The sequence below is a fragment of the Protopterus annectens genome, chromosome 9.part0 (genome assembly GCF_019279795.1).
Source record: "Protopterus annectens isolate FY-2018-M chromosome 9.part0, PAN1.0, whole genome shotgun sequence".
NCBI classification, from domain to species: domain Eukaryota; kingdom Metazoa; phylum Chordata; order Ceratodontiformes; family Protopteridae; genus Protopterus; species Protopterus annectens.
The window spans coordinates 499,234,259-499,256,496 of record NC_056743.1 but is presented as its reverse complement, the minus strand read 5'-3'; the positions used below and the strand labels follow the sequence as shown (position 1 = coordinate 499,256,496).

The 22,238-nt window shown below is 40.5% G+C and overlaps 1 protein-coding gene across 1 annotated transcript in view; it reads left to right on the top strand.

Annotated features, from left to right (window-relative positions):
* ADGRA2 (adhesion G protein-coupled receptor A2) overlaps positions 1-22,238 on the top strand; it is a 1,412,458-nt gene that overhangs the window by 1,337,330 nt on the left and 52,890 nt on the right. The window contains exon 15 of the mRNA XM_044083057.1: positions 13,012-13,139. Coding sequence (XP_043938992.1) covers positions 13,012-13,139 — 128 coding nt within the window. The remainder of the gene's footprint in view (positions 1-13,011; positions 13,140-22,238) is intronic.

Sequence of the window (22,238 nt, the reverse complement as noted above, 5' to 3'; positions counted from 1 at the left end):
CAATCTGATAAAAAACAATACACATCTAGTCCCTGATCTCAAACAGAAAAAAGAAAAGAGTAGATTCACCTTACCTGAGCCCACGTGATTGATCACCGATTCGCGGAGACCCATCCTTCAGTTACAGATCAGAAAGTGGCTGGCCTCTTTTGACGACAATTCAGTCGGAGGACTTCCCATATAAGAAGAACCGATTTGGTTTCTTCCCCGTATGGTTTCAGCCACCTGGCCGTCTGCTCCGAGGCGAAGAGAGGGTTCCGGTCCGAAGGACCAATCTGTAAAAGGAAAAACTTCAAAGATCAATACACATTAGGTTCAAGCAAGGCACCCTTTATTACTTGCAGCAAGGAGACAAAGCATGTAGGTACAAGGTTTGTCTGATTATCTGGTGGCCAGTATGTTATTCTTATACAATTCCCTGCATGTCACACAGAAAATGTTACTACTCTACTGCTGACGTAGATGAACACAGCTTTCTGTATGTTACACAGAAAATGTTACCAAGCTTATTGCTGACATGATCAGATTATTGCTGTCTTGCAAAAACATTTGAGAAAAACAACCTGGCCTTGGGCTTATTTTACCCCACCTTGTCTTTTCAATTCTTCCATTGTACAGTTCTAATATATGCGATACATTTTGCCTAGATTCAAGGTACATTTCTAGCTTTGGTACAAGTAGTGCTGACTATGGTTTAAGCTTTCAAACATCTATTGCTTTCTTTATCAAGACTTCTAGCAGCTGCACATTTTCTCATGGCATAAGCAGAAATAGAATGTCTCTTATTAAGTTTCCGGTAGCTGCACATATTTTCATTGCATAAGCAGAATAAAGTGTCTTTTATTAAGTTTCTAATAGCTGTACAGATTCATGCAGTATGAACAGAATAAATGTATTAACCCTTTTAAGCCTTTAATGTACTAAGCATGCACATTGCTATTATGCATTTTCCTAACATAAGGCATCAAAACCACATTGCAAAGTATGTTTACCAACTTTGTTTGCAGAATGCATTAACTCTTGTAAGTCCTTATTTTCTGCACAATCAGGAATCAACAACATTTTTTGTTTAATTAGATCAATAATATGCTGCTGGTACTTCAGCATGTGAAACTGGCAATTTAAAGCCCTGATGGCAAGAGTTGCAGAGGTATATACATTCTTACCCCATCTGTCTAGAGCCCTAGAATCCCTGCCCAAAGGGGTAGGGGTTTTGGCTGTAGAAGCCTTAATACCTTTAGGTCCCTGGGAAATGGTCTCTGGATCTGTAGTGGGATTTTTAAAGAGAAATTTGAGAGAGTCAGGTACTCTGTAGTATCTGTCAGACTTCCTAGGAGCAGGTGGTAAAGTGTCAGGGGTAAGGCTGGATTCCATGAAGACATCATCTGCAATATCCTGGACAGGGGGATAGCTAGAGGCCTATGCTGAGGCAAGTCTAAAAATTCCCTGAGTCTGACTGTGGGTAGTCCTGGCATTCCCAGCGGAAATGCTCTCTCAGGGTATGCAAGGTTTCACCGAAAGAAATGTCCTCTGGGGGGGGGGGGGTTTGAAGGAATTTAATCTTCTGCATCTGAATCCTTATAGGTAGATAAGGGTATGTCCTGGTAATCACATGGGTCAGAGTCATCAGACTCATGGTCTGAAGAATCAGAAGGAAAATCAATTCTTTGTTTTTAGAGGGGGAAGGTTGGCTTCCCCTAATTAAAGTAATAAGGTCTTCAGCCATTCTAAGCATTTCTTTCTGTGGCATGGGAGCATGAGAATGTGCTTTGGTCGTCAGTTTCTTAGGCGTAGTGCGAACGCTGTGCCTGAGAAATTCGGTAGATTTAGTCATTATTGAAGTAGTCGGTTTGATACGAACGTCAGAAGGTCTGAATACACCCTCAGAAACTGGTGCCTGCACAGCAGCTACTGACCCATCCAAGGTAGAGACATCCACAGGTTCCATAGTCAAAGAAGCATCTTGCGGCATACAGGACTCCAAATGGGTCTCATTAGAGGCCTGTGAATCTGTAGAAGTGGGTAACAGGGGCTGTGAAAACTCCTCACTGAGTACCAGCGGACTGGCGACTAGCTTAACAGTAGTGTCATTGGCAGTTTTGGACCTATGCGGTCTGTCTCTGTCTTTATCTTTGCATTTTTTCAGAAGATTGCTAGTCAGATGGCTTACTGAAGCCATTTCGGAATATGGAGAACGAGAGCGAAATAATTTAAGCAGAAATAGCCTGACAATGAATAGTTCAGGCATTGAACAAGGCATACAACCGACAGCGAGGGACGTCATGGTCTGGGCCTAAACGGGTGATGCAGTAAGAATGAAAATCTCTATGAGGTATTTGCTTTCCACAGGCAAGACAATTGTTAAATTTTTCTGACATCAATTAGAGCAAGAAAAAAGGATCCCCAACAGGGTACTTAGCTTTAGAAGACTTCAGGTTTGAAACTTGAAAAACAAAACTTTCAGGTAGCTGCCGACCGGCATTTGCGAACTGCTTCTGCTTCAGGCTCCCGCATGGCAAGAAAAGCTGATGTGATGACCTGACGTCATGGATGAGGCGACAGCATCCGATGCAGAAATCCCAAGACTCTAGTATTCGGGCCGACTGAGGGCTACCTGCAGGCAGATAACCCAAGTGTGATGACTGCAACAGTGAAACACGAAGAACATCCCCCCATTCTCCCATCTTCCAATGAAGGCAAATCAACCTGCTTGTCTGTTCCTTCTGTCACCTAATACCTGGGTTACAAAATTGGCTCTGTAAGTCTGAGAAGTAAGTGGGAACCTTACTCCAACCATTGCCCTATCAGGGAAGTCCCTTGCTTCCCGTCTTAGCTCAACAGACAACACAGAAAAGAAGGGACCTAGTCCATTCATCCTTTTATATGGACTACACCTTCTTCACAGCAAGCTGTGCGGTAACTCACAAAGTAAAATGTGCAATAAATATATCCAGACAGAATATTTTCTGCTCCATTTTAGCGTTGTTTATTTGGAAGAATAAAAAGTATCACAGTTTAACTCCAATGTGACTCTGATATCTCTAGATCCATCCATTATTGTGTTCTTATACATACTGTTTTGAAACATTTTCCACAACAAAAGCAAGTACTGAAAAAAGTATCTGTTATTATCAGTGTTTAACATGCTTTTTAATTACAATAGCTTTCATGTAGTCAGTATTAGTCACCAGCATTAATATCTATGGCATGCAGGTCCTCCGGCAATCCCCTGATGTTTGAAACACATTACAGTATAACTAAAGGTGTTACTTCTGACAAACCATGTAAGGCTGCTATTGGACGAGTAGTGCTTAGAGTGGGGCAAAGAAATGGCAGAGAGTCAGGCGTTTCCCAGGTCATGCAGTACTGTATAGGTTTAAAATTAGATGCAGAAACTGCGTTCCTGTCAGAGATCCAGTGCCAAAAAAAAAAAGAAAAGAAAACAGAGGGCAGAAATAAATGAATGGTAAACCTATTAATTAATGCTCACTGTAGTGTGAACCAGTTGCTGGCTATATAGGTTATTTCATAATAGTCCAGTGCAGATAATACTGCAGTAACAGAATCAGAAGGCCACAACATGTCTTTCCACTGTTCAGGTCTGTAGAAATGGGGAATCTTATTCTGGGATTGGTTGTCAGTAGATAAAATAAAATACAAAACTGTCAACACCTTAATAACAAGTGTTAAGTCACTTTCTTGAAAACAGCAAGATTCTTCATGATTATTGTATTGATGCGAATCTGAAATCGACTCAGGAGAAGCTTTAACTATACACAGTAGTGTACATTCAAACAGCAGCAGTGCTGAGCCTAAAGCATTGCTGTACCACATTACACTACTTCTGACATAAAGTTCAGCTTTAGATGATATTATGTCATGGTATTAGTTTCTGGAAGCTGACAAAGCACAAATGAAACCCACGCACAACATCCATACTTTTGTATACAGATAACAATGCACTGATGTATTATCTATACTGCAGTCAAGCCTTCAACTACAGCAGCTGATACTGTTTCCCAAAAGTCAGTATGCATATTAGAAATGGGATTTAAAGTACCAAGAAGGAGAAACCTAGACTCCAATAAAAAATAAGGTATGCATCAGTACAACGTAGGCTCAGTAAAAATTACCAAGAAAGCTAGCATTAATACAGAAGTCAGAAACCTAGATCCCAGTAAAAAATACCAAGAAGGTATGCCTCAATACAGAAGGCAGAAATGCAGACTCCAATAAAAAAACCAAGCAGGTATGCATCAATACAGAAGTCAGAAACCTGCACTTCAATAAAAATGCCAAGAAGGCATGCATCAGTAAAGAAGTCAGAAACCTAGACCCCAGTAAAAAATACCAAGAAGGCATGCATCAATGTAGAAGGCAGATACCTAGACTGGAATAAACAATACCAAGACATGCATTCTTACAGAAGTTGGAAACCTAGGCTCTTCGTTGCCCAACAGTAAGAAACAATGGGTGTGCATAATCCCCCTCCTGTGTTTAATGGCAAGTAGTCCTTAGTTGTTCAGGAATTCACTAACTGATTTTTTTCTCCTCTTTCAATGTCTGCTCTGACTCTTTCTAATGTTTGCTGGTGGGAGCTGTAGGTGTCAGACGTAACATGACGACTTTCAGATTGCTTGCAAATAACATCAATATCTCCTGTCTTCAAGAGAATTCAAAGAGCAATAACAGAGCAGTATGCATTCAGCGGTATCATGTAAACAATGCTTAAATAAATACATAAATTACATCTGCCAGTAAAATAAAGAATATAACTTTTTTTTCTGTTTAAACTCCCAGTGTTAGGATAATTTCCCTTTCTTGTCAGTTGACTTGACCATTGCATACTTTGCCTACCAAGTTAAATATAGCCACCTCCCTGACCCCACATTTCAAAGCCTTCACAATAAATTTTAGTTTATCACCTAAAGTTTATGTTATACTATTCCATCACTATGAAATGCCTGCCTTCCAAATTAAAACTACTTTATCCATCCCTAGAATTTCTTACCCAACTGAAAAAATCTATGGAAAAATCTAAATGCACTTTCTTTCATAGCAGTTTAGTTAAATGAATAAAAGACAGATGTCTTCCAACTTATTCTCCATACCATCTGACTTCACTAACAACGTTCATCTGCATACTTTATCCATAATTCTCAACTCTCCTCCTCTTTGTTTCTTTGGCCCTCCCTCTACTAATACACATCATATCTGCAAAGCCTGATTACAATCCAGATGACCTGGGTTTGATTAATGGCTTGGGCATCTGAGGCACAGCAGGGGAATTATGAGCATACTTTATCCCCGGGGGGGGGGGGGTCGCATGCCTGGATGCTCTTCACATTAGGGCTCTGCTCTGGTGGAGGCTGGTGACAAAGTGGGTGTTGTCAGGAGACACGTCTCCATTCCATGTCTGCCCACTGGACATTGTACAAGCAGGCACAATGGGAAATAGGTGCACTACGGTTTAAATTAAAAATACCCTAGCAGCAATACAACACTGCACCTGGATACCTCACTGGCCCTCAACATGGGTTACAGTAAGTCCACAGGTTGAATAAGGAGAGCTCTGTAGACCCAGTGGATGAGGAGATGCAGTGGTGGCAGATGGTCAAACGCAGAGGTGAAAAATGTTACAAAAGAAATAGTACAGCTACATTGTCAGCTCTTAAAATCAAAATGGCGACATGGAGACAGAGATATATAAAACCACAGGTTTATATAAAGGATAAAATGAAAGCAGTTCGCTTGGCTTTACACAGTACACTATTTACACACCACCTTAACTGGAAGTTTCTCATTCCTCAGTAGCAGCAATGCCATTTCAGTCATAAGACCATAGAAAGTTACTAGGCAGTGGTCATAGGGCCCTTACAAGCCTAGCCAAGTTCTGCCCTTGTTTCCATGATCAGCACCTATTTCCACAGTCCTGACAAGCACAGTGTCTCACAGCCCTTCCAGCAACCAGACCATATATTTTTAAGTCCACAGTTGCACGTATCAGCTAGGCCTTGATTCCAGCTCCACCCAGGACTCGTCATCTAATCTTCCTTCAGTTTATGTCTACAACAGGCCTAAAATGCACCATCCTACTCCAGGAACCATAAGTCTTTGGGCAGAGCCCCTTCTCTACCCAACAATAATCTTCTCACTAGAAGATCCACTTTTTTGATTTCTCATTTCAGTCTATACCGTTTTATATAGGACTAATAAGCAATTAGTTTTTTTCTTTAGCCTCAAAATGCATTCAGCAAAACACATTGAAAAGAATGACAGCCTGCATTATGCAACAACTACATCGTCTGACGCAGTAGATGGATTTGCAGAAAACAACTAAGCACTTCATGAGTAAAAAAGAAACTAAGAGAGATGACAGAACAAAAGATTCCATAGTTTACTGTTATGGATAGGCAAGTTTGCTTAACAAATATTAAAAGAGATATAACGGAATCCAAGTGTGTGACACAGAAGAATAAAGCCATGACTAAGGAACACATGGACCAAGTTCATCAGAGGCGCCGGAAGCTGTTGAAGACAGGGGGGGGGGGCAGAGGGTGAGAGGGGCACTTAGTGTTCTAAAAAGGGCAATTTTTTATAACTATTTACTACCACAACATAGGTTCAACTTGGTGGACTTTTTTGATTCTTGAATTAACATTTTCTGATTGGTCTTACCTATCTCCCGTGGCTGATAATTGCATATTAGCCCTACTGAGAATAACTGTGATCATTCCATAGATAATTTGAGGGGACCCATATAAGGGATGCAGCATTTAGGAACTGCCTCTATCCATTTGTGGCATGAAGGGCAATCCTGGAGTACATTTTCTATTGCCCATCCTTAAATCCAAGTTGCATTTGAATACGGATGTTTTATTTTTATGGACAGTTTGTTCTGGAACAGTGGTAGCCTCTGAGGTATATATCCCTCTATCCACAACATTCAGGCCCATGAAAAATAGGTACAAATCTGTACGTTGATAAACGTAACATTTGCATAAATAATTAAACAACCCCATCCACTCTGTTGGAATTGTGGGATAACAACTTTCAAATGCAAACTGAAGAACAGAACCAAAATATAGCACCAGAGTCCCCCTGCAGCCATTCCATTGTCCCATTACCTGGCTATTTTACCCTATTTACCATAAACACTGATGTGTGCATACTGCTTTATTTCTACAATGATTTGGATTTTATTTTTTTACATTTTATAGCACAATGCACAAACACTAATAGATATTTGCTAAACAAAGCAATACTGTCTCACAATGAAAATAGACGGCATTAAAACTTCTCTGCCCTTGAAACTCACATTCATTGAAACCCACACCACATCCAAAGAAAATGCATCTGGCTAGTGGTGGATAAAGATAACCTTTGGGCTGTTTTCAAATCGGAGCCCCTTGTGCACAAAACAAGAAACATACATGCATTCTTTGATACACCTTCCTGACTTGATTAAATTGTATTCCTTGTATAAATTAGCACACTTGTTAGACTTAAGTCAGAGCGCATTTTAAATTTATTGTTTGAACATTTTTCCAGTAGGCAATGAAGCAAAATGCATGCACCAATAATGACAAAACTGCCCTATTCAGAACATTTCCATGATAGCAATCTACTTCTACACACAATATATATTATGTACATATAAAAATACAAGTACAAAATCACAGTAGTGCAAGCCATAGGCATGTTGCACAGCTTCTTGCACTTATTTTTAATTGGGGGGGGGGGCAAAAGGCCAAACACCAGGGACACATTTTAAATATTGCTTATATAATTTTGGAAAATTGCTTGCATAAAATGTGTTACCACTATACATTTCACTGCCAAGCCTTGAACCCAGAACCCTGTGCACTACAGTCAGAGTAACATACCAGTAAGCTAAATCAGCAGTTTCCTGAAAGACAGGAAGACAAACAAATGGCTATTATTTAGTGAATTCAGTTTTCACTTATCACCATAGCTCTCAACCTCATAGCACAAAAATACAGAGCAAAGCCAATAATGGGGGAATACAGCCCCAAAATAGGGACACCTTTCAAATACTGATCTTATAAACTTAGAAAATTGCTAGCATAAAAGGTTTTGTTTTACTGCTCCAGAAAACCAGAGATTTAATGAGGAACAGAACAAAATTGTGAGGCATAAATTCACAAGTGATGGTAGCTAGGGACTTTAGGTTTTTTTTTACCTGCACCCAAGGTACAGGGTTTGAGCCTGTGTACCTCTAGCCACCAGATGTATCCTGTCGGGGGTATTCACTCACACACTCACACACACACACACACACACACACACACACACACACACACACACACACACACACACACAGACTGAATCTAATAATGCTGAAGACAGTACCTTAGCTCTGCATACAGAAATCCGTCTGCCCAAACGGCAGTTATCCCCAGCTCTGCAGTAAAGAAATCCGATCCACGGCTGAATAAACTGCCCGAATGGCAAAGTGCAAAACTGCAGTTAAATAAGAAATCCGTGGCTGCATAACAGTAAGAGAACCTATTCAAACAGGCGTGCAGTCATTGTGCCTGTGATGACTAGTTGGGATGGTCGCAAGTGCTGCAAAAGTGGGTGGGGGGGGGTGTACTTTGCGCTATGGTTCCAGCACCCAAGAAGTTCATGTAGCAGCTCAGATACATGAAAAACCAGTTCAGGGAGGGTGGGAGTGAGTGATAAATGCTGGCAAACCTACTCTGGCAAGACGTTCTGGTGGTTGTTTTACCCCATGTAAATGAAGGTGTACAGGTGAAATGTCTGCAACTGGAAACATGGACTTGGCTTAGCACTTATATACAGGGAGAGGACATAGTAGGCATAGCAATACAAGCACCGACATCAGACACCAAGGCCTAAATAGAAAAAAAAATCTTGATGGCGTAACAATCCCCTTTGTAATCAGCTCTCTTATGATCACATGATGGGGAATGAACGGGTCAGTAAGGCTGTGTGGGAGGAAAAGGAGAATGGTCAAAAGGAGGAGAGAGCAAAATTCACAACTGCTCAAAAATAGAAGCCAGCTCCAGAGAGACTGAAAAGTAATCATCTAAAACATCTTAAAATGTATCTATCCTCAATCATACAGTCCCTTTTCTCTCAGTTTCAAGGACAGGGTATACAAAATGAGGTGAATTTTCTCAAAATATATACAACCTTAAAAAACTATTAAATCTTTTACAGTCAGTAGTAGTACAGACCAGTTATTATATGTATTCAAGGGCTTCTAAAGCCTGACCGAGCATGTGCAAACATGAATACAGCCAGGCAGCTTATCTCCTCTGAGGAACGTACTGTAAGCAGTGCAAAGGAGATGCGCCTTCACCCAGCACAGCAGTACTCAGTAGTGCTGACAGGGCAGTCATCAATACTGGGAGTATTCCATAAAATATATTTAAACTGGAGATAAATCATATATTCAAATCTGACACCTCAGATATACTGAAATGAGGCCCTTTCAGATCTACTGCCAAAAAGGAATCCAGTACAACAAAAGGGCTGCCATATTAGCCTTATTAATCTAAAGTTCCCTCACCACATTTATTAAAGCTGAGTGAAAAATCCAGATTTAAACTATATACTAAGTTATTTGTAACATCTGACATGCAGATAACCTGCTTTTAAAAGATTCATTATGAAATCCAGATGTTAAGGAACTACATCCCTGAACCCAAATGCCTTAAAAACAAAAATGTCAAAAACTCCAGCTGTAAGTGTTTTATGCATGGAGGCACATCACCTGTAGAAAGTGGAGAACTACCATGGTCATCTCCTTGCACAAAGGTGGTGCCACTACTGACCCTGGAAACTATTGCCCCATTAGCTTGACAAGTCTGATCTGTAAAGCCATGGAGCATATTATTATGGGTCTCAAACAAAGACATACGCAATCTACAAGCACTTGATCCCAGCCAGTTCGGATTTGTCAAGGGCAGATCTTGCCTGTTGAACTTGGTTGACTTTTCTGAGACTCTCATTAAGGACCTAGATGAAAGAAAGTCAGTACATACAGCTTACCTTAACTTGGCCAAGGCCTCTGACACAATCCCCCACTAGGGCATTATCAAAAAACTAACACAGCTTGGAATAAATCCCTATCTCATCAGGTGGGTGGTCAACTGGCTCACTGACAGGACCCTCATAGTCAAAATAAGCACCTCCATCTCCTCCGATAGCAGACCTGTCACTAGTGGAGTTCCCCAGAGATCTGCCCTGGGACCCATTCTGTTTGACATCTACTTCTCAGAGGTCCAGGCAAAGACAAAAGGCTTGTGGTTGACCAAGTTTGCAGATGACTGTAAGTTGGGTGCTGTCACTGACTCCCCAGATGATGTTAACATAATGCAAGAGGGCCTCACAGCAGCTAATGACTGGTGCCAAAGTCATGGCCTCAATCTAAATGCAAAAAAAAATGTATCATACCATTCAGCAAAAACACAGCCCTATTGATTACCACATCAATGGTAACCCCCTAAGCACACAACCTGTGGTGAGAGACCTGGGCACTCAGGTTGTTAACCACACATTCGACCATCATGTAGCGGCAGTAATCAGAAAAGCCTTTTACTTGGTTCATCTCATAAGTAAAGGGATTGCATCCAGAAAAAAGGAGGTTATTACCTCTCTATACTCCTCCCTCATTAGACTAATAATTGAGTATAACGCCCCATTAGGGATGTACCTCTCCAAACATGTGCACCAACTGGAAAGGCCACTGAAATACCTCATAAATGGAATCCACGGCCTGCAACACCTGTCCTATATGGACATGCTCAAGGAACTATCACTCTATTTGTTATCATACAGATTGCTCAGGGGTGATCTGTGTCTCACCTACAAGGCAATCTCGGACCCTGCACTACTAGAGATGCTCCATATCCATAAGACTAACTCCTCACGCACTACCACTCAAAAGGCTTGTATCTAATGTGTGACATCAACAAACCCTGCTGGACAGACAGGTTCATCTCTCAGAAGCTGCCCCATCTCTGGAATAGACTTCCCATACAAGTTAAACAGAGGACTTCGTTGACTCTCTTCAAGCGCAACCTTGATCAGTGGATGGGAAACCACAAATTTTTCCCAAGGGTTCCACCTGTGTCCCTCATTGACAGGTGCTGACTGAGGTTTCTTTTTGGGGATAAACTCTTGGCTAGGCTTGTAAGGGCCCCAGGGCCATTAGCCTAGTAATCTCCTATGAAAACAATCATCAGCATTCTGAACCACAGCGTCTTGTCATTCAGGCACGTAGTTCTCAGTGAACTCCTCTCAGTGTCATGAAAATGTGTTTTTCTATGTCATACCTGCAGACCCACATAAACTAGCATCAGAGATGTGCTATCAGAAGTCAGTAAGATGAAAAACTGTATGAAGGTTTACAGAGGTGCTTTTTGACAAGTAGTTTTTCAATATGACCAAAGGGAAGTCAATTTTGCACAGTCACAAGAATTAAAATATTGTCAGATGAAACTGAAGTACCATAAAGACAGTGTATTTTGTGTACCTCATATGTCCTCACTGCTAGAGGATACAAGCACTGGTGCAGTTAAGGAGCTTCATTTCTCTTTATCCATACTGACAAGGTTAACAGTTACTAAAATAATAATTTTCCCATAAACTCATAATGGCAGATGGAGAAATAGCTGAAGAAAAAAAATAATTCAAAAAATAAATAGAAAATGTCGCAGACTGACAGAGTGGTTGGTTGCTTCCTCATAGCTCTTGAGTCTCTAGTTTGGTTCCCATCAGCGGTGCCTTTTCTGAGGAGTTTTTGTGCTCTGGTTCCCATCTGGGGTTCCTTTTCTCAGGAGTTTTTGTTCTCTTCCTTTATATATTTTTTTTTCTCTGGGTGTTGTAGTTTGCTTCCATTTCCCTGTGTGACATGTAAAGGAAAGCTAGCGCGTGTGTGTGTGTGTATATTTTCTAGCAAAGAACATTGATAAGGGATTAATACAAGTAAGTATTTTATTAAGGACATGGTATGGATCTCCTTTTCACCACTCTGAGATGCAGGTCATCAATTACTATACCTCAACCCCATTCAGGACAATGTAAAGGGAAAATTAAATATTTTATACTTTACACACAGAATTTACAGAAATCAGCCACAAAGAAGAAACTATACACACACTTCAAAGATCTATAAATAAAATTTATAAATATCAGATTAAAAAAATTAAAATAAAAAAAGAAAAGAAAATAACCAAACCCAGACATTTGGAAAACACAGGATGAATGAAATATCACAAAGTTTTCTGTGTGTGGTAAATGAAATGCCCTGTACTGTAGGGTTTGTTGAATCATCTCATGAACTGAGGCTTTGCCACACATCATGAAACATATTCCACAAGTCTGCAGTACATGATATTTCATTCATCTATTAAGCATACAGCTGCCTGCCTGAAGTTTGATGAATTTGTGATCAATAATTAGAAGTGAGATTGCTAAGTATCAAACTGACAGTGAACAGTCACTATCAAATCTCTCTCATTTCACTGTTAAATGATTGGTGCAAGTGTGTGTGTTCCATAATTTGGAGGCTGTGTCCCCACCCAGCTAACACCCCAACTCCAAAATCACTTTATCTCAGACAGAAGCAAATTCTCAATTCTCTATTACAGCACAATCCTGATATTTAATAAGAAAGAATAAATTCTGTGTTTGTGATTGCATGTTAAAGTGTCAACCTGAAATGTCTTGAAGTTAAACCTGGCAATCATTCCATTTTACCAATATATACATATGTATGTATGTAGCTTCACAAATTTAATGTCCATAATACAAGATGGTTGCTACAATCATGCCTGGACAACATGAATGTGCTTAAATTGTTTTATCTGAGTATTTTCTTAACATTTATATATATATGTTATATATATTTTTATTGTAAGCTTACATTTTCAAATTCAGCTCTAGTGTGGTTAAGCATGAGTATCAGTAATATAAGTACAGCAGTAAACTGCAAGGAGACTTTGTTTTCTGTTTTAGAAGGTGAACGACTTCCCACCTCCACCCCCAGATACAGCACAGGTACTCCATCCTGTTATCTATACCTGCACCACCATCCTGCTTCTCTGTCTGTTTACGACAATTATCACCTACATCATTAACCACAGGTAAGTAGTACTCAACAACAGTTGTTTAATGTAACCATCAGACAAAAGACCGTAAGGAAGTATGCTAACTCTTGGCGTACAATATCCACTTCTGCACTGCATCTTACTACTTGCAATACATATTGTATTCTTGATTGCAATTTTTCCTAGTAATATTACTGTAAATGTATTTTAATCTTTTTGCGTTTTTATCTGTTGAGGGGATTTTCTTCCCTTGTATATAATTGCTTATCAACCACTGTAAAATACTTTTGTGGGTATTTTATAGGTTCACAGGTTGGTACTAGGCTATTGGCCCTTGGGCCTATACAAGCCTTGCCATAACAATTCCCTGGCCATTTCTTCCCACAGTATTTACTTCCCTGGACCCCTGTCTAGCAGGGCAACTGACGTGATCCTTAGGATGAATTTCCTATCTCCCATCCAATCATCAACGTTCCTTTTGAAGAGGGCCAAAGAAGCGCTCTGCTTGACATGTATGGGCAGTCTGTTCCAGAGTCTGGGGAGTCTCTGGGTCAGGAACCTATCCCTCCAGCATATTTTGTTCATTGTGATGGCAAGGTTTAGATCCCTGGAGTGTGTCTCACTGAGGGATTGGGATTTCTTTAAGTGTAGCATGTCCAACAGCTTTGGGTTTGACATGGCCTTGTATGTTAAACAGAGATCGCCTCTCAATAGATGACATGTGACAGAGTATAGGTGGAGTTTTTTTTAGATGGTCAGCATAGGGAATCTGCTTTAGGCCTAAGATTCTTTCTGTGAGATATTTCTGCATCCTTTCCAGTTGTTGCAGATGTCTTCAGAGGTACATACCAAACGGGGTGATGTATTCTATAATGGGCCTAATGAGGGATGAGTACAGTCGGACAATGACCTCCTTTTTTCTGGATGAAAAGCTCTTAGTGATGAGGTGTACCACATAAAAGGATTTCCTGACTGTTGTGGCGATGTGGTTATCGAATGTGAGACCACTGTCCACCTGTTTCCCTAAGTCTCTTATCACACTTTCAGTGTTTAGTGTACTGCCACCTATGTGGTAATTCATGGGTACATGTTTTTTCCCAAAGAGGATAACTATAAATTTCTTGGCATTGAGCTTGAACCCATGGTTCAGGCACCAAGCATCTGTTTCTGTAAGGCCCTTTTGTAGAATATCCAAATCATTTGGGGATTCAATAATGGCTTCCAGTTTGCAGTCATCTGTGAACTTTGTTAGCCAGAGTCCCTTAGTGTTGGCCTGTACTTCACAGAAGTAGATGCCAAACAAGAGCGGTCCAGGGACTGAACCCTGAGGTACTCCACTTGTCACTTGTCTGAAGCTGGATTTGGAGTCAGCTACTTCTACAGTGTGGGTTCTGTCAGTAAGCCAGTTGGCAACCTATCGAGTGACGTAGGGATTAATGCCCAGTTTAGTAAGTTTATCTATGATTCCAGAGTGAGGGATGATGTCGAAGGCCTTGGCGAGGTCCAGATAGGCTGTGTGGACCACCTTACCCTTGTCCACAGCTCGGGAGACTGATTCGAAGAAGTCAATCAGGTTCAGGAGACAAGATCGGCCCTTCACGAACCCAAACTGTGTGGGGTCCAGTGTTTGAAGGTTGCCAATGTCTTTGTTTATAAGTTCCATGATAATACATTCCATATCCTTGCAGATAAGGCTCGTCAGACTGATGGTGCGGTAGTTCCCGGGATCCAAGGTGGATCCCCCCTTGCGGAGTGGGATAACTGTAGCTGTGCACCACTCAGTAGGCAAGAAGCCTGAGGTGAGGCTATGATTAAACATGACACTTAGGTGAGGTGCCAGTTCATTTTGTAGTTCATGTAGTACACAGCTTGGGATGTCATCTGGTCCCATGGATGCTGTATTCTTAGTTTTGGAGTGTGCTTTTTTTACCTGTGTGGCCATTATTACTGGAATTTGGTGGGGGGTGAAGTTTGCACTGAATCGATCTGCCAGGATATTGGCAATATCCTTTAGATCAGTATATTTAATGCCATTCTGTTGTAGCTCAGAGCAGATCTGAACATTGCCATTTAGATTCTTGACATAGCTATAGAATTCCTTGTGGTTGTCTTTGGAATCTTTGGCAATTTTATTTTCATAACTAGCTTTGGAGGATTTTATGAGGGATCTCAGCTTCTTACTGAGGCTGGTAAGGGAGTTACAGCCTGGGATTTTCCTCTTTTCTGCAACAGTTTCTTCCTTTTGTTGTAAAGTTTGTTTATGGCAAGGGACCACCAGATTGGCTTCCTTTTTTTGGTGGAGAGCATCTTGGTTCTATTTAGAAAGGCATGATTCATGCACAAGTGGATGTGCCCGTACGGTGCCTTAATGTAGGATTTAGCAGTCGAACTTTCAGTTTCCGTCTGCATGGGTGTCATGAAGTTTGTCACTTCTGACTTGAGCAGCATGAAGTTGGCTTTGGAGAAGTATTTTACAGAGGTTTCCTTACTGGGTGGTGGGGGTCGGATGTGGATGTCAAGGGTGATTAGCTTATGGTCAGACTTGACCAACGAGGGGTGACCATAGGTGTGGAGCATTGAATTCCACCTTGGTAATGACCAGGTCTAGGATTTTGGAGCCCCTGGTGGGACTAAGGATTAGTTGATCTAGGGCGTTGGAATTTATTAATTCCAAGAACCGTTGGGCAAAGGTGTTGGTACACGAGTAGTTTTCCCAGTTAATGGCAGAGTAGTTGAAATCACCCAGTACTAGGGTGTTTGGTTGTATCTTAATATTTTCCAGTATGTTTAGGAAGGGGTAGTGAGAATCTTGGGGCATGGTGGGGGATCTGTAGCAAGCTACAATTTAGATTGCAGTCTTACCTAGTGTGAGCTGCACCTGGAGAATTTCAGATGCATTGTGTTGAGCAACTAGCCTGATGGTGTGAATATCCTTGGTGAATATGGACACTCCTCCACCTTCAGTATTTCGGTCCTGGTTTGGTGGCCGAAAAGTGTGGTAAGAGTTGTAGCCTGGTATTGCAGGGGTGCTCTTTGGAGCCTTGAACCAAGTCTCAGTTACTGCACAAATGTCAATGTTCTCCATTTTTAGGAGTGCCTCGAGAGAGTGCATTTTGAGGTTTAGACTTCTAGCATTGAGTAGCATTACCTTCAGATTTTGCATGCTTGTACCGGTTACGGTGGTGGTTTTGTCCTTTCAACTTTGCCTAAAAAAAGGCAGTATAGGGATGGCAAGACACTTAGCCAGTAACCTGAATTCCAGAGGTGACAGGTGCAGACCATCTCTGGCAAAGCATTGCGGTCTGTCAATCATGTCGTCCCAGGCTGACAGAAACTGGATCCTCTTTGAATGACACCAAAAGCTTAGCCAATTGTTGAAGTCAATCATTTTTTGTCCTTATACTGTGGTATCATTCTGGGCGAAGGCAGGATGCTGCTCAGGGCTAGGGTCATGCCTGCCTGGGCCACATGATTTGAGAGCTCTTTCATGTCTCTTCATGTAGTCCAGGGAGGTATGTCTCAAGTCATTCACTCCAAAATGGACAATGACAGAGTCATATTTGTACTTGTTGTGGAGTGACTTGAGTGCATGCGTTATGTGGTGGATCCTGGCACCCGACAGGCAACTGACTGCAATTTTCTCTTTGTTTTAGTGAAGAATTTCTCCTCACCTCATTGTAAAATATTGAGTCTGTTGTGTGGCTTTTCTCTCCTTCTATATAATTACTCATCAATTACTGTTTAAATGTTTTTGAATGTGTTGTGAAGCTTTTCTCCCCAGGCCTCCGCTGAAGATGGGGTATTAGTTCAGTTGGACTCTCCCAGTTATCAAAGGACAAGTAAAATAAAATAAATACATAAATAACAAATCTGGCAAGCAGGTGTTGCAAACACTGTTTTAACTGATAAAGGTATCACTGATAGGCTTTAAATGATTTCTAAGGTTAAGGCAGTTTGTACAGGAGTCAAATCTAGACATTAGTCTTGTCATACAGCTCTACAGCAAAACAAGGAAGTAAAGTGTTGTCATACAGCACTGCAGCAAAATAAGGAAGTAAAGTCTTGTCATACAGCACTACAGCAAAACAAGGAAGTAAAGTCTTGTCATAAAGCACTACAGCAAAACTAAGGATATATGTTTGAGTTAACAGTAGTGTAGTGGATATACGGCTAAACATTTCACCACAAAATACTGCTGTAGGAATCATCAAACCTGTAAAGTTAGCAAGTATATGCCAATGACTTTTAATAAAACTATGCAAACATATTTTATTGTTGGGGGGGGGGCTACTCTTTATTCCACTCACTCACTCTCTTTATATGCTTAATTTAAGATCACGTAGAGGGTAAAGAGAAACTTCCATACCCTCACGGTTCTGTATTCTCATTCAAATAAGTATATAGACTTCAGCAATACTGTGTTTCAACAAACTGTGTATGTTAATTGTTTTAACTGCCCATGTGCAGGACTGTGGCACACATAAGTTGGGAGTACTTAATTATCTCTGCCTGCATGTACTGCTAACCAGATGTTAGGCACGTGCCCCATACAGAATTGAGGAAGATACAAGGTGAGGCACACAGGAAAGCTGTTATGTAGGGGTGGAGCCAGTATTTTTGGAACTGTACACCAGTGTGTTTTCCACCTTCTAGAATGTACCTTCGCTCTGTGTAGCCTCCACACTCAGTTTAGATAGTACATGTTCTTGAACTGCTTGGCTTTCCAGTACAGGAAAAAAAAACTCAGATTACAAGCTCAAGTATCTATTTAGTGAAGCATTCTTAAAAATAGATTCGAAAAAATCTATAACTTAATAAATACTTCTATAGCTAGCCTTTTTTTTAATTCTAGCATATGCCAGTGTACAAACGGTATACCTGGTAAGGTAAGTGGTGTATGCCTTGTTTAAATCCATGGCTGTACAGACTGTAAATTACAGAGATTTTGATAAAGCATTAATCCCAGTAGGTAACCAATAAATACATTTCTTTGGAGAGTTGCTGATCACTCTAGATAAGGGCTTAGTCATGGAGCCTGACAACGTTATGTACCACCACCATGTGGTGTCAATTGATGCAGAGCATTGCTGCACTTGAGTCGAGAAGAGGGCCTCATTTTCATGCTTTATTCTTATGTGGAGCCAAGATCTACAACTCACCATCATTCCTTAGTTATTGCTCATACAACTTCAGTCGCAACCGGGCAGGTGTGTGCTTAAGGCTTGGCAAACTTGGCAGAGCAGCTGAAACTTTTTAATACTAATGTAGTCATTTACAGATCTTCAGACTATATGGCCAAATGAAGACACTAGTGTTAACATTCTCTATAATGTATTTTTATGTTTTTGTATACATACATACATAGAGTTGATTTGTGCATGATGTATGGGAAAGGAGGTTGTACAGCAGAGAGCAAGGTATACTCATATAAAACTGAAGTAAATCCTGATGCACTGCTCAGTTCCACAAACAGTTACCTTCAGAAGTAACACTAGATGAAATCTGAGTATATACAGGCTACACAAGGAAGGGAGATACCCTTTGATGGCAACTAAATGTACAGCATTGCTGTGTATGTCTGTGTGTGACATGAACACAAAACCAACTAACTTGTTATTCTACTCTAGCGCTGAAATGCTTAGATGCAGGTAATATTTGTGACAGTGGACGGATCAAGACACAGTGATGTGGACTCGCACACTACAGTGGAATTACGATTATATATCACCAGAATTCAGTTTGCTCATGGTGTGTAGTAATGTATCAATCTACCTGCAGCAGCTGTACAAACCATATTGTGTCTCTGAAATTGGAATACGCTTTCCTGTAGCCCCCCCCCACACACACACACACACACACTATTCTTATTCATTGTACGTCTTAGAATTCTGCCCTCGGTATTTACAAATTAAGAACTATAACAGTACAAAAATTAATTTGTCTTAAAATATATTTTCAAATGTTCTGCACTAGCTGTAAGTCAAAAATTAAAACTCTACAAATCTATATCACTTTATAATCAACTAGCATTAAATCCACTTTAATATAAATTGCAAACTATTAATCTTAAGCATCTCTAACCTTGTACTGAACCAATAAACCAGTAGTGTAAACCATTCAAAGTCCAACAACCTTAACTATTTTAAAAGATAAACAAATGTGCAGTAAATAAATAGCAAATTTGTCAGTAAATTTTGAAGTTGCAGAAAAGACCATCTAACTGCTTATAACTGCATCATGCAATATTTTGCCCTTAGTTTTGCTGTAAAGCTGTATGACAACTCTTTAGGCCCTACTTTTGTTGCAGAACTGTATGACAACACTTTAGTCCCTAATTTTGTTGTAGAACTGTATGACAACACTTTAATCCTTACTCTTGCTGTAGCGCTGTATGACAACACTTTAGTCTCTGGTTTTGCTGCAGTGCTGTATAACACTTTACTCGCTACTTTTATTGTAGAACTCTATGGCAACACTTTAGTCCCTAATTTTGTTGTAAAACTGTATGACAACACTTTAATCCTTACTTTTGCTGTAGCGCTGTATGACAACACTTTAGTCTCTGGTTTTGCTGCAGTGCTGTATAACACTTTACTCGCTACTTTTGTTGTAGAACTCTATGACAACACTTTAGTCCCTAATTTTGTTGTAGAACTCTATGGCAACACTTTAGTCCCTAATTTTGTTGTAGAACTGTATGACAACACTTTAATCCTTACTTTTGCTGTAGCGCTGTATGACAACACTTTAGTCTCTGGTTTTGCTGCAGTGCAGTATAACACTTTACTCGCTACTTTTGTTGTAGAACTCTATGACAACACTTTAGTCCCTAATTTTGTTGTAGAACTGTATGACAACACTTTAATCCTTACTTTTGCTGTAGCGCTGTATGACAACACTTTAGTCTCTGGTTTTGCTGCAGTGCAGTATAACACTTTACTCGCTACTTTTGTTGTAGAACTCTATGACAACACTTTAGTCCCTAATTTTGTTGTAGAACTGTATGACAACACTTTAATCCTTACTTTTGCTGTAGCGCTGTATGACAACACTTTAGTCTCTGGTTTTGCTGCAGTGCTGTATAACACTTTACTCGCTACTTTGTTGTAGAACTCTATGACAACACTTTAGTCCCTAATTTTGTTGTAGAACTGTATGACAACACTTTAGTCCCTAATTTTGTTGTAAAACTGTATGACAACACTTTAATCCTTACTTTTGCTGTAGCGCTGTATGACAACACTTTAGTCTCTGGTTTTGCTGCAGTGCTGTATAACACTTTACTCGCTACTTTGTTGTAGAACTCTATGACAACACTTTAGTCCTTAGTTTTGCTGTATAATTGTATGACAGTTTTGTAGTCCCTACTTTTGCTGTAGAACTGTATAAGCTGTCAGACTAGCTAAAGAATGGGAAAAAGCAAACTGAGATGTGATAATGACAAGTGCAGATGAAGGCGTATAACAAAACAGGGTAGCTTATTAACTTATTCTTCTTAAAAGATGGGGGTAGAGATAAGGACTAGACTAGGAAAAGGGAATAATATAGGTGTTTTCTCCTGTCTACCTGATGAATCTGGGCATCTTGGGACAATGCAGCAATGGCCTCATGTACACAGACAACCCTCTCCTCCTACCACCCAACACTACAACCTGTGAGAGATGCACTTATATAACCAAACTGGAAGCAAAGCTCTCTTCATCCAAGACTGGACAAGACAGTCAAGAGTAGAAGGTAAACACTTGCACCACACCACGCTCATCACACAGCTCCTCAAAACCTACACCACCAAAACACACACATGGAAACACAAAACACACCTACATTCGCGGAGGCTCTCAAAAAAAAATCTACCCAAGCAACGGGGACCTCCAAAGTAGAAATGCAAGCAACCTCCACCCCCCCCCCAACACAACCAAAATGACACATGGCCCACAAACTCAGTGTGCCACTCAACCACAGCCATAACAACGTACCCAACACTCTAGTCATAGGTGACTCTATGGTCAGGCACACTGATGTTCCACTCACCAGGCTAAATAAAGAGAAAGCTACTCTCGGCTGCCAGTATCCGCCACATAATGCATGCACTTAGATCACTCCACAGCAAGTACAAATATGACTCTGTCATTGGCCATGTTGGTGTGAATGTCTTGAGACGTACCTCCCTGGACTACATGAAAAGAGACATGGAGGAGCTTTCTGATTTTGTAGCCCAGGCAGTTATGCCCTAGCCCTGAGTAGCATCCTGCCATCACCCAGAATGATACCACAGTACAAGGACAAAATGATCGACTTCAACAATTGGCTAAGCTTCTGGTGTCATTCTAAGGGGATCCAGTATCTGTCTGCCTGGGATGACATGATCGACAAACCATGATGCTTTGCCAGAGATGGCCTGCACCTGTCGCCCTTGGGATTCCGGATACTAGCTAAGGCTCTTGCCACCCCTACAGTGCCTTTTTTAGGCAAGATTTAAATGACAAATTCACCACCATAACAGGTACAAGCAAGCAAAATCTGAGGGTAATGCTACTTAATGCTATAAGTCTAAACCTCAAAATGCACTCACTCGAGGCACTCCTTAAAATGGAGAACATCGACATCTGTGCAGTGACAGAGACCTGGTTCAAGACTCCAGAGAGCACCCCTGCATTACCAGGCTATAATTCATACCACACCTTTCGGCCACCTAACCTGGACCGAAGCACTATTTTTTATTTATTTATTTTATTTTACATTTGTTGACCGGGCTAGTCTAGCTGGACATGTATCCGTTTTCAGTAGAGGCCCGGGGAGAAAAGCTCCAATACAAGAAGTAAAAAAAAAGAACAAAACATTAACCACAAAAACAAAGATATGCATAACAAAGTACAAGGGTAGACTTATGTAAGAAATTAAAAAAAAATAGCAAAAATTAATTTACAAATAAACAACCAATTAAAATAAAATTAACAGGGGTGTGCATACTAAAGTTAGATTAATAAAAACAGATAATCAAAACACTAGATTGAATAGCATGGAGGAGAGGAGAGAAAAAAAAAATTCTGGTAGAGTCAATATCTAAGAAATAACTATAAACAATTTAATATGTTGCTTAGAAGCTCAGTCAGAGGAGGGGGGTGGAAGTTAGGT